The sequence below is a fragment of the Pelodiscus sinensis genome, chromosome Z (genome assembly GCF_052426305.1).
Source record: "Pelodiscus sinensis isolate ZL-2025 chromosome Z, ASM5242630v1, whole genome shotgun sequence".
NCBI lineage: Eukaryota > Metazoa > Chordata > Testudines > Trionychidae > Pelodiscus > Pelodiscus sinensis.
In genome coordinates, this window is record NC_143085.1 from 5,435,261 (window position 1) to 5,448,553 (window position 13,293).

The 13,293-nt window shown below is 52.0% G+C and overlaps 1 protein-coding gene across 2 annotated transcripts in view; it reads right to left on the reverse strand.

Moving 5' to 3' along the window:
• ANHX (anomalous homeobox) overlaps positions 1-13,293 on the reverse strand; it is a 28,829-nt gene that overhangs the window by 9,333 nt on the left and 6,203 nt on the right. Inside the window, exons 5-9 of one of the 2 annotated variants that reach the window (XM_075898008.2) lie at positions 11,684-11,861; positions 10,376-10,508; positions 9,697-10,007; positions 7,548-7,698; positions 2,956-3,043 (exon numbers count right to left, since the gene is read on the reverse strand). In XM_075898008.2, the coding sequence (XP_075754123.2) occupies positions 2,956-3,043; positions 7,548-7,698; positions 9,697-10,007; positions 10,376-10,508; positions 11,684-11,861 (861 nt within the window). The remainder of the gene's footprint in view (positions 1-2,955; positions 3,044-7,547; positions 7,699-9,696; positions 10,008-10,375; positions 10,509-11,683; positions 11,862-13,293) is intronic. The other variant, XM_089775254.1, reaches the window with a different exon arrangement.

Sequence of the window (13,293 nt, forward strand, 5' to 3'; positions counted from 1 at the left end):
TTGCGTAGCCACAACAATTTTTAGCGGTTACGCTGTTACTACAATACTCTCCCCTGGGAGCACGGCCAGCAGCCAGTCTGCTCCCAGCTCCACTCCCTGGCAGCCTCCTGCCATCCTGCACCGATGACACTATATCAGAGGCAGGAGCAAAGGGTGGCAGGCAGAACTGGTTCACAAGGGAAGCAGGTTTAAAAATAGGCAGCCACACAGGGCGGCAACAGCCCCTGTCCTCAGGGAGTCCACCTCCCCGCAGACAGAGGCTGCTCTGGCATCCCACCTGCTCTCTCCCCACACCCTCCATGCTGCTGCCTCAGATACAGAGGCAGCAGTGTGCGGTGGGAGGGGACAGGCAGCTCTGTGGAGCCAGTACACATGGAGAGCTGGCTTAAAAGCCAACTTCACACCTGCCCTGGCTCCTACCTGCCCCCTCACCCTCCGCACTGCTGCCTCTTCCTATCAGAGACAGCAGCATGGCTGGGAGAGTGGGAGGAGGGGGAAGGGGCAGGCGGCTCCACGGGATCTGGTACTTGTTTGGAGCAGCTTAAAAGCCAGCTCCCCACATGCACCAGCTCCCACCTCACCTCCCACTTCCCCCGCCTTTGTTGCCTTGGATACAGGCTTATCGGTTAATCATTTAAACAACTATACACTAACATCCCTAGTGTGTACCCTTTAAGTACAGGCAGTCCCCGGGTTACGTACAAGATAGGGCCTGTAGGTTTGTTCTTAAGTTGAATCTGTATGTAAGTTGGAACTGGCGTCAGCCGCTGCTGAAACTGACCGCCAGTTCCGACTTACATACAGAATCAACTTAAGAACCCCAGGCGTCCCCAAGTCAGCTGCTACTGAAACTGATCAGCGGCTGATTCCAGGAAGCCTGGTGCAGAGCAACTCTGCCTGGGGCTTCCTGTAGTCAGCGCTGGTCAGTTTCAGCAGCAGCTGACTTGGGGACGCCTGGGGCAGAGCAGCTGGGGTGCTGCTGGGTCGCTCCAGTAGCGCCGCTCCTCTCCTCGGCGCTACTGAAACTGACCAGCAGCGGCTGAATCAGGACACCTGGGGCAGAGCAGCTGGGGTGCTGCCGGGTTGGTCCAGTAGAGCCCAGAGCGGCGCTGCGGGACCAACCGGCAGCGCCCCAGCTGCTCTGCCACAGGCGTCCGGAGAAAAGCCTAGTCTGCTGGGAGGGGGAGGGGGCGTACTAGCTGCGCCCCTCTCCCCCCCCCCCGCCCCAGCAGACCAGGAAGACGCGGGCGGCGGACCGAGACGCACTGCGGTCCCGCCGCCCGGGTCCTCCGCGGCTTTGCTCCCAGTCTCCCTGGTCTGCAGACCAGCAGACCAGGGAGACGCGGAGCAAAGCCTCTGAGGACGCCAGCAGCGGGACAGCCGCGGGATGTCTGGGCTGTCCCGCTGCCCGAGCCCCTCCGCGACTTTGCTCCGCGCCTTCCTGGTCTGCAGACCAGGGAGACGCGGAGAAAGCCCCGGAGTACACGGGCGGCAGGACCGCGAGGTCCCGCAGTCCGTGTCCTCTGGGGCAAGCCCCGTTCGTAACTGCGGATCCGACATAAGTCGGATCCGCGTAAGTCAGGGACCGCCTCTATACACAATCTACGGTGGTTTGAAGTACGCAGTTCTGTGCAGACCTTCCATAATGGGCACAAAGAGTGAGTTAAATGATATGTTTATCCACGAGTAGTGCGGAGAAAGTGAATAAGGAAAAGTTATTTACTTGTTCCCATAATATAAGAACTAGGGGCCAAATGAAATTAATGGGCAGCAGGCTTAAAACAAATAAAAGGAAGTTCTTCTTTACATAGCGCATGGTCAATCTGTGGAACTTCTTGCCTGAGGAGGTTGTGAAGGCTAGGACTATAACTGGGTTTAAAAGAAAACTAGATAAATTCATGGAGGTTAAGTCCATCAATGGCTATTAGCCAGGATGGGTAGGAATGGTGTCCCCAGCCTCTGTATGTGAGAGGGTGGAGATGGATGGCAGAAGAGAGATGGCTTGATCATTACTGGTTCGGTTCACTCCCTCTGGGGCACCTGGCATTGGCCACTATTGGCAGACAAGATACTGGAATGGACGGATCTTTGGTCTGACTCAGTCTGGCCATTCTTATGTTATAATAATATGGGCTGCAGGATCAGCAGCTACAGTGACACACGATTCATTTACTGAAGGGTGGATAAGCACTATACAGGAAAGAAAATCCCTCTCTAGTAGAGTATTTGGTCAACACTGCCCACGGAATTGGCCTCTGACAACTTGCCTAGCTTGAGTTTGGAGACCTTGGAGCAGAGAGCTGTCTCTAGGCATTAAAAGAAGAAATTGCTAGGACGTGAATCGATATCTTTAATATGCAATCAGGCGCTAATCCAGCCTAAATGCCTAGTGGGACTCACATGCCAGCAGCCTGGCAAGTGCCAGACTGTGGAACTGCTTGACATGCAGGCGGCTCATGGGCTATGAGTTCGAGACCCCTGCCTGAGACATTCAACGCCACCTTTGCCAAAGGCTCTGGCTGAAACAGCAAGCCCTTCCGCAGGTGGCTGAATCGCCCCAAAGAACTCAGCACCCTGCAGCTCCCACTGAGAAACTTCGGGCCAGACTTTCCAAAGATCCTAGCACCCAACACAGGAGCTCAGCTCTGAAAACAAATGGGAACTATGAACACTCAGCACCTATCCACATCAAGCCCTAAGTTATGTGTTTACTTTGGTGACTAATTTGAGGCAGCCAACACTGAGAATGTTAGCCAGGGGAGATTCACCTCTGGCAGAAAAGCCTAGAACTAGAATACTTGTCTGCCTTTTTCAAGCACATCCCAATGACGACTGACAGCGATGGGATGGGCTGTGGTTAAAGGACAGGATCTCTACTGCACACTCCCCAGCTGCAGCTGGAGAGCATTACGCCCCAGATGTCTCTTCCTTTGTAGTCTGAGAACATTCTCTTACCTGGCTGTGTCCCAAGCTCTGGATTTCCTCCAGATGGGATGTGGAAACAAGTGGGCACTGGGACTTGCCAAGCGCAGCCTGAGAGGAACTGAAAAAAAACAAAACAACCCATGAGAACAAATTAGGTCACCTGGCAATCGGGGGCCTCTTGGGTGTTCCTGCTGCAGTCGTTCACCACTGACCATTTACAATAGCCTCCTCACTGCAGGCCGGGGGCGGCATTTGCAGGAGAAGGTTTGGGGCACATAATGGCGAGCACTATATAAACCCACGCTCCCTCCTAGACTGGACTGAGTAAACAGATCCTGGAGCAGGTGCACTGTCACTACCAGGAGTGCTTGAGGGGACTGGTACGTAGGGGTTCTGATTTTGCTTATGTACCCAGAACACACGCTACAGCAAGGAGACATTTACCAAGGACTGTGTCTGTCCTTGAGAATAGTATAAAAACAATGGTTTTAGAGTCAAAACACACAGCTTCTGGAACTAGCCACAACATCCTTCGTGCCACCCGTGCGGTCTTTCAAGGCCTGGCAGAGAGTCTCAAATCTGAGCCTGCCGCTTGCTCCGCATCCAGATTTCACCTTTGGGCTTTTCCCAGGGTCCCACCTAGGGGCACCAGAAATGCTGGCGATGCTCAGAGCCCAGCAGCGTGAGCGAGGGAGAGAGGTGGTGAGTCCCGGCAGATAAGACGACTGCATCTCTCCCTTTCTCTCCTGTCAGAAGTAGCTCCAGATCCTGGCTGCTGTGTTAGCAGCTCTGTCCTCGCTGCTCCCAGGCACACCCCGCTCTGTCATTCGGCTTACAGCAGATGCAGAGCAGAGGACCCCTTGCCAGAAGCATCCCAGGCAGCCTGAGTCAGGCTCCCAATGATGCAAGCAACATCCACAATTTTCAATGAGCGTCCAAGTATTTCTATGCCCTAAACCAGAGGTGGCCAGCCAGCAGCTCTTGACCAGCATGCGGCTCTTGCTAGTTCTGAGCTACGCACTTGGACTTCTCATGTCCAGCCACTCTGCACACGTGCCCCAGTGCCTGGAGGGAGAAGCGCATGGGGGCAACTCCAGAACCCAGGCATTGGTTTAGAGTGAGGGGGGGGGGGGATGTGCCTGGCTCTGAGAGAGAGGAAAGGAATTGGGTTAGAGCAGGGCGGGGGTGGGGGGACTGAAGCACCTTAAACTCAAAGTCTTCACGGATGCAGAATAAGGCAGCCAACACAGATGTCATATTTAAATTCCAGGGCAAAAAAAGAATCAGCATGTAGCTGGTCTACACAGAGTTTCTTTAAAGAAAATTCAAAGGCTATTGTTTGCCAGGCTGAAGCAATTCTTCTGAGACATGAGTCTCTCCCTTATTGTTTTTGAACCGGTCATATTTGAATTTTTAGAACTATAAAAAAGCCATAATCTTCATAAATAAAAAAAAAATGAGGAAGCCATACCTGAGATCAACCAGTTGGAGTGAAACAGGCACTTCAGGTTGTGCTAATTTACTTCTCAGTTCAGTTTAATTTTTAAAAACTCACAGGACATAATAGGGCAGTCGTGTTAAATTTAAAATACATGGTGGGGATGCTTTTTTTTTAGTGTAGGACTATTACTGTATTTTTAAAGTTTCTGATGTTTGTTCCTTGTCAAGTTCTCTGAAGATCTATGGACTGCCTGTGAATTTTTTAAGTGACTAGAGACTTTTTTATTGTTTTTTGTCCAAAATGTCCTGTAATGTTATTTTTATCACTACATCTTGCGTACTATGTCTGTCTATCTATCTATAGATAGATATAAATAAATATATAATGCATGGCTCTTTGCACTCTCTCCACTGCTATTTTGACTCATCGTCTCTAACTGGTTGGCCACCCCTGCCCTAAACCAATATGCTGGCTGGAAGATCCAGGTATTCGTACTTCATGAGGGTGAGTGGGATTTGCTACTTTAAATGCCCATCACTTGGGAGTTTTGCTCTACGTGAATCATGAGCGGGGACAAATTCACCCCTTCCAACTCAAGAGGTGAGGAAGACCCTGACAGGCTGGTCTGAACAAGCAATGGCGTAACAGAGGCACAATGCATTTACTAGCACCAACTCCCCCTCCCCAGCAGCATGACCAGATGTAAAAGCAGGCGGATGATAGTCCAATCCCTCCTCCACACTCCTATCTCACAAGGGGCCCTGCTGCAAACCACAAAGCCAGATTTGGATGCAGTCCAAGGGCTTACGACAGACTATGAACAGATGCAGGAAATCTACTGGAGTTGTTCTAATGAGCTTTCAGGCTGAGTCCAGTCAGGGTGAGCACCTTTATAATGAAACAGAAGCAGATTGAGGCTCCCTCGGTTGACCTGTAAATCTGTCCCCGCAACTGTCAGCACCCAATAATGCTCAGAGGGTGACCTGGTAAAGAGGGCATGTGGTTGGAAGTTCATTCCAGGCACTGACAGCATAAGTCACGTCCCTCTCTAGGCCTCATTTTTCTCATCTGTAAAATGGGAGCAAAGTCTTTAACCTGCTTTACCAGTAGAGCCCTACAAATCTGCAGATATCCACTTTATAATCCCAGGTATCCACATATGCTGATGTAAGTATCTGCAGATCATTTTTGCAGATGCAGATTCCAATTTTGTATCCATGCAGGGCTCTACTTAGAGCAGTGTTTCTTAAACTTTTTAAGACTGAGGAACACCAAACAGTATTTTTTTTTAAATGAGGAACACCGAGGATTTTTTGTTGAGCCAAAAAAAAAAGGTTGCAGGGGAAAAAGGGCAAGGGAGAAAGTTATCGAGGGAAAAAAAGTGTCGGGGGAAAGTTATTGAGGAAAAAAAGGTTGCTTGCCCCTTTAAGGGCTGCCATTTTGAAATCTGTTGTTCTCCGCGGCACATCAGCATGCCGCAGAACCCAGTTAAAGAAACACTGACTTAGAGGGTGTTTAAGAGGCTCTTTTAATGTTTGAGATCCTCAGAGAGAAGGTGCAATATACGATATTATTATTATTTACTACTATTATTATTATTGAGTGGGAACAACCTGAGCTTTTCCTCTGAGGCAACTATTAGCTGCGGCTACAGTGGCCCACCAAGCAAAAAGATATTTCCTCTCACCATTGGGCCAGATGACCACTGAGGTTTAGCCCATAACAATTAAGGACAATCCTCTGTGGTTTCCCCAGTCTTTATGGGCAGCATTTTCAAAAGCACCTGAGTGACTAAGGAGCCCCTTAGTCCCTAAATGCCTAAGTCACTTTTCAAAAATCTACATCGTGTGCCAATTTCAGGACACTCCCGGGAGGAACCAAAACAGGTAATAAGTCAATGGGCAGCAGTAGCAGCAGGGATAAGAGGAGGAAACTAATGGCATATGGCTTCTTGACACTGGTTATGTATCCAAGTCACGGACTGCAACAAGGAGCCATTTACCAGGCATTTCACCCAACAGCAGAACATATGTTAAAAATAAATATGATTCATTCTAGAAACAGAACGCAGTTTTACATCCAACTATCACGTCACCAGCGGCTCCCCGCTGTGATCCCTCTTGACCTTTCGTTGCTATTTAAGACGAAATGAATCTTAGCACTCGGCCTGCAGCCCTGCCCTTCTGTGCCTGCTACAATCCCCAGGCCTGGGCAATCCCAAACGAGGCAGCATGTGATCTTTAAATGCCAGTCCTGGCAAGAGCCGCAGGCACCAGACCTGCGGGGAAAGACAGGAAACTGCCAGAAGACATATCAGCAGGCGGTGGAGAATCCAAAGTTTTGAGTTCTCGTTCCAACCTTGACACTGACCCTCTCTGTGCCCATGGCAAGTCATGTGACCTCCCCATGCCTTGGTACCCTCATCCGTAAAATGGGGGAAATAACACTTCCCTACCTAATAGAGCTTCTGTGAGAATTAAGTGCACAGTATTTGATAAATGCTGTTATTATACAAATAGTAGGAAGAACGGAGAAGAAGGGCTGGGATTTGGAGGTTGTGGCTTCTATTTTATCCTGCAGGTCGGTAAACAGAAGCAGCTTCATGACATTTGCTCTGTGGCATCTATGGCTAGGTACCATCAGGGTGGAACCAGGGCATTTTTGCCTCTCATGAGCTGCAAAAACCAGCAGGGGAAAGCCTGCACCCACGACAGAAACCCTGGCACTGAAAGGGACAGAGCACCGCGGGAGTTCAGGGGCGGCCGGCTGCAGAAGCCTGCTGCAGGGTGCAAACTGGTCCCACTGCTGTGCAGCTCCAAAGGCTGCTTCAGGAGGATTCCCGGGCTCCACAAACCCGGCTGTCAGGATGGAGGCCGGGCCCATCCCAGTCTGGACAGACTGTGAGGAACGAGCTGGGCAAGCATTTCGGATGCTGCACCCTGTTCAGACGGGGGCGGGTGGGGTGGATTTGTACCTTCTCTGACAAATCCCTGCACGCCCCCCACCCCCAGTGCAATTCTCATGTAGCATTTCACATCTCTGTGCCCCGATGCAGATGTCAATACAAGGCCAGGGCTGGTGTGGGAAGACTCAACCTTTGCACCACGCTCCCCTTAGCCCTACCCACGGGCAGGGAACTGAACACAGGACTGCATCCTCGCTTGCGTCCGACGCCCGTTACCTGTGGGGAAGAACGGCTTCCAGGGACCCTAGCTGTCCTTCTCTAAGCACGAAACTTTCACTCTCTAAATCTGCCTGGTGCCTGACGCTGTCTGAACTGGCCGCAGGACAGCCCCCTGCAGGGACCCTGCGCATAGAAGCTCTGACACCTGCTGAAGTAAATGCCATTGTTAAGAGAGCTGCAGAGAACACGGCTCAGCCCGCAAACCTGGCCTTGCTTGTCCCGTCTGCATGACGGACCCACGGCATCCCTCCCACCCCTGCAATTATGGTCAGCCACAGTCATTAGCTGGCACCAAGCTGCTGAACAACTGGCAGTTCCTCTCCCCGCCCGCTTCCATCCCACTCCCCTTCTCAGCTTGGGAGACATGAATTCATGAAACGAGACCCTTCCAGGGAGGAAAGGGGGAAGCTGCAGAACCAGGGACGAACAAGAGGTGAGAGTGAACGGAAGGGGGGGGGGGTGGCAGGTTTACGGGCATGAGCTCCCCCCTCTGGCCGGAGGATGGGGCCCCGTGAGCCCCCCGCCTCAGTCTACCCCCTGTGCAACGTACTTAAGGGCGCAAGCTCCCCCCTCCAGATGGAGAATGGGGCCCAGCGAGCCCACTGTCTCCAAAGGTCTGGTGCGGGGGAGGGGGCGAGGAGGAAAAAAGGGGAATCCCTATGGTCCCTATCCTGCCCCTACTTTGGGGCTCAACAGTGACACTCTTTTACTCTCGAGGTTGGTCAGACGATTACGCCGTATACAGCTGGAGTACCGTGTGTGGGAGGAGGGGAATTTAGGGGGAACCGGGCCCCAGCCCGGGGCCCTAAGGGTTCAGGGTGGTTAACCCTTACCCAGCTGACGGGGTTCCGCCCTGAAGTGCGTCAGCCCACGGGCGCCAAATGCGCTCTGCCCCAGGCTGCTTCCTATCCCCTCCCTGTGTGCCAGTCCCACCGGATGGGCCCTTCGAGCTTACAGCTCTGTCATCCACCCAGGTTTCTGTCTCACTGCTCCAGCCTCCGGAGAGGCTCAGCCGGTTCCTCCACCTGGGTGGGGTAAAGCATCTCCCCCGGGGTGCCCAGCGGCTTCTGCAGTGCAAACCACCCTGCTGCTTCCCCCTCGGGTCCTTTTTAACCGGCCCGCCAAGGGCCGTCACGGCATGTTGCTCCACCCCCTCAGCATCTCTACGTCCTGGGATGCTGGGCCCAGGGGTTGGAGCCCCACCTCCACAGGCTGCAGCAGGCCGCCGGAGGCGCAGCACTGGCAGCTGAAAGCCGCCTTTCCCCGGTGCTGCTTGGCCCCGCCCCTTTTTCGGCTGGGCTGCTGGAGCCACGCCGGGCTCTGTGCCAGCCTTGATAGGCCTGGCGCACCAGCCGCCGCTCTCCGGTGTGGTGCTGTCCCGCCACCATGCTGGGAGAGTGGGGGGAGTCCTTCCGGGCTCAGTGCGGGCCCGTTACGGGGGGGACAGACGAGGAGCAAAAGAAGGGAGAAGAGGAAGTGAGGATCCAGGAAGTGAGTGCCAAGGTTTCCCCTAAGCTGCGTGGCAGCACGGCCCCATAGCTGCTTAATGAGCCCCACCCACAGGCTCAGATCTGCTGCTGCGCACAGAGCTGCCTGGCTGGAGGAGAGACACTTTGCCCTCTGTCTCCAGCAAGGAGCTAGCCCCTCCCCTAGCTAGGCAGCTCTGTGCATGACAGCCCTGAGCCCCTGGCGGGGCTCATTAAGCAGTTGCAAGCTTAGAGGGAACTTTGGTGAGTGCCTGCTGACAGGGATGGCCTAGCCAGGGCTAGCAGCACTCAGCTGCTGAGAACCATGGGAGTTTAAATACTTAAAAGCCAGCAGCCAAGTAAGATGAACAACAAACTACTGAAGGGAGCTGGCCAGAGGAGTAGCTAAGAAGTAAGTACAGTCTCTCAGAATTGGCCAAAGGGCTTGCAGCCTGAGCCTGGGGTAAAAATAAACCCTGGTCAAGTCCAGTGATCTAGATTTTCAGACCTATTTCCTGACCTGTCAGGAGTGGGACCCAGGAGTTCAGGTGAAGCCCAGCTTCCCTGCCTGGCACAGGTGGGAGGCTGGGGTCTGTGGAGGCAAAAAGGTCTAAGTAAAAAAAACCCAAAAAGAGTTTTCAAACCAATGAGAACTCCCAACAGAAGGCAGTTCCACTAACCTGCTGCATCAGGACTCCACAAGGAGGGCCAGCTGCTCTCGCCCGAGACTCCTTCTGCACTGGGAGTTGGCTGCCTTCCGTCCAGATGTTCAGTTTGGAGGGGAAGCGACTCGTGGGAACACGGGAGCAAATTCTCCAGACAGGGGCTCGTGACAGCGTAATCTGATGTCTGTCTGGTCTCCGGGATGGCAGAGCTAAGGTGTATCCCACACCCAGCCTCAGTGCAGATAGCCGTAGGCTCTTCTCTGTTGAGAGGGGTCACTGAAGTTTTCGCTGAGCTCATCTCCTGGAACTCACTGCTCTGCAGAAAGCTACAGGGATGCAGTGAATGAGAAGTGTGACTGTATTGCTCTACAAAGAGCACCATCATCTCTTCACAGGAGAAACAGCTGCTTGGTACCTATAGTACTTCCCCCCCTTCGGCCACCTCTTTCCTGGAAAGGCGTCCCTGACAACTGACCCCCAAGCACCAGTCCAGGGGGTTGGGAGTCTGCACCCCCTGCTCAGAATGGCCAAAGCTGGTTTTGGACACTGATCACCCCCATCTATGAAAGGGGCCAAGACTCCTAACCGTTCTCACTGGGAACTAACAGCGTGATGCAAATAAGGGCCCCAAGAGGGAGGTGCCTAAGTCATACAGTCACCTCACTTCAGCTATAACAGACTCTCCCTGTGTCACCTGGATTCCAGCAACTTTGAAAAGGTCCCATCAGCAGAACCGTCAGGACCCGGAGCTAACAGCTCCCACCCTGGATCACAGGTCACAAGGTTCATCTCTTTCTTCTCCGAGACACCGTCGGTACGGAATGCATCTGAAAAACATAGCGCAATATTCCTGGGCACCCTAAGGTCAGTATGGTTGTGACTCCAAAAGGAAACGTGTTGGTGCTACCAGGCTCTCCCTGTTGTCATTGACAACTGAGTTCTGGTTCTGATCTTGGAAGGGTGCAGTGGAAATGCTCAGATTTTGTACGGAGTTTTGCTGGAGTGAACTATGGGCCCAGGGTCCTATGTTTGCACTGGGCTACCCCTTGTATTAGCCTGAGGAGTGGGATTCCTCAACTTATAAAGCTTTATTGTGTTGCTAGCAACTCTTAGTATTCACGACCCAGAGGGCGCGGTGCACCTAGTCCAGCCTTAGTCAGGCATTTGGTAGAACGAGAGACACAGGCGCAATCTTCAGGTTTTCACTTGCCAGGCTGGGGAAGGGCAAGATGCTGGGGAAGTGGGGTGTGGGGTTGGATGGAGCATTCATGGGGGCGTGGGGTTGGAGGGAACCAGATGTCAACTTCATCAAGGCATGAGCACTGTCCACTGCGACGACACCAGCGATACCCTCCGCAGAGTAGGGTCTACCATGGTCACGGTGGGATGCAGCAGTAGGGAGCAACTCTGCTACAACCTTTGTGAGACCTATTGAGACAGCAAGGCTGCCCCACGAGAACAGAGTGCTGCTCTCATTGCGGGGAAGAGGGGACTTCGATACAAACTCCTGATAGCCACACAGTGATGACTAATAATGCAAAGAGGAGTCCTGTGTCCCACTACATCACCCTACCACATCTGCTTGATTCAATGGTGCTGAGTTACTGATCCCAAGGAAGCAGGCGCAGCTAATAGCGCCTCTCTGTCTATTAGGCGGGAACCCTAAAACAACCTTCTATCTCCCCAGACTACATCCCAAGCCCAGAGCCGGATTAAGGGGGGGGGCTAACTGGGCAGCTGCCTGGGGCGCCAACCTATGGGGGGTGGCTGATGGCAGCTGTAAGGGACGCCATGCGCCCGGGGCCCACGTGGCGCCCCTTACAGCTGCCATCAGGCGCCATGCGCCCGATAGCAGCTGTGAGGTGCGCAACGCACCAGGAGGTGGGGCCGCAGATGCGCCGTACGCCCGGGGGCAGAGCCGCGCATGCGTCGCACGCCTGCTGTCCAGACCACAGGAATGGCTCGAGCCGGCCCCGCCCAAGTCCACAGGGATGAGACCCACCTGCAGCTTGTGGAATGCAGGAGCTGCCATTGGACTGATGTTCTGTTTGGGGAGTTGAAGGCTTCTCCTTGGTCGAGCAGATGAACTTTTCCAGCCGGATTTTTTGACGACGACGGTAATTGGCAAACCAGTTATAAACCTGATTTGGCTGCAGGTTCATATCCCGGGCCAAACCCTCCTGCGAATCCAGATAACCAGGGGGAAAAGAATACACCACATGCAAATAATCATGCTCATCCCTCCAGTTTCCAAAAACAATCAGACAATATGAGCTTCCAGCTTGGGTGTGGGCTATTATTTTTGGAGGGGGGCAGGTACTTAATGAATATTGGTATGTGGCCATGGGCTGGCTCCCCAGAAGGGGAGTGGCTTGGGCAAAAGGACAGGGCTAGGGACTAACCTCCCCCCAGATATGTCTGGGGCCAGAGGCTTTGAATTAAAAATACAGCAAAGAGCTTGCGGCTCCTGGCCCAGCTGCTACCATATTGCCTGAGGTTCCTGTACCTATTTAAAGAGCTTGTGACTCTGGCCCTTGCTGCCTGAGCCACCAGCTGGAAATTCGGTGGCATGGTCAGTGGGATATAAATAGAAAGCAGCAAGATGCAGTCCATAGGCCAGATCAAAGTGTTAGGCAGGCCAAATCTGGTCCCTGTATCACATCTTGCCCAGCCCTGTTCCAGACCCTCCTGCAGGTCCCTTTAGAACACGCATAGCTCCCACCTATTGATCTGCTCATAAAGTGGAAGCGAACAGCAACAGTTAATTTTTCTTTGATGTCCTATTTGAGAAAGGGAACCCCAAGAATCCCAATGGGTTTTTGCCCTATTTGCAATGTAGCTGATATAAATAACCACCGAACGGGGAAAAACACATTTTAAAAAACGAAGGCAATTTACCACTGGAACAGAAATTATTTTGCTCAGTGCAGGAATCTCTGGGAAAAATATTAGCCAGCATAAGACAGGCCATCAAATATCATAATTGTCCATTCTGGCCTTAAAAAAAAAATCGATGACCGGTCTTTAACACCTCTTGCGTATTACATTAGCTGAATTAACATAACTTTTGACTTAAAGCAATCAAAATTCCAGAACCGCCACAGTTGAGGTAGCACATGTAACCTTTACTCTTCTCCCTTGTATATATTCATTATTATAATTTTTTATTAAATGATCATATATTTCTTTGTTAATATTTTTCTGTGTTAGTTAGATACATGAGTAGCATCTTGCAGTTTCATATTTCTAAACCAGCAGTTCTCAAACTTTTCTGTAGGCAACCCCTTTTACATAGCAAGCCTCTGAATGTGACATTCCCTTTATAAACTAAAACCACATTTTAAATATTTAACACTATTCTAAAATGCTAGAGGGGAAACTGGGTTTGGGGACAGAGGCTGGCAGCTTTCAACCTCCCCCACATAATAACCTTGTGGCTCCTTGAGGGGTCATGACCTCCTTGTTTTAAACTGACTATCCTGTCGTGACAGTGAACCCTTCTTTATTGATGCTGGCTATTTATATAATAGATTTTCCTCTCTCTCTCCAATACCTAGCTTAATAATTTAGTCTTTGGTTGGTTTAATCAGTTAGTTGATTGGACGGGAAGGG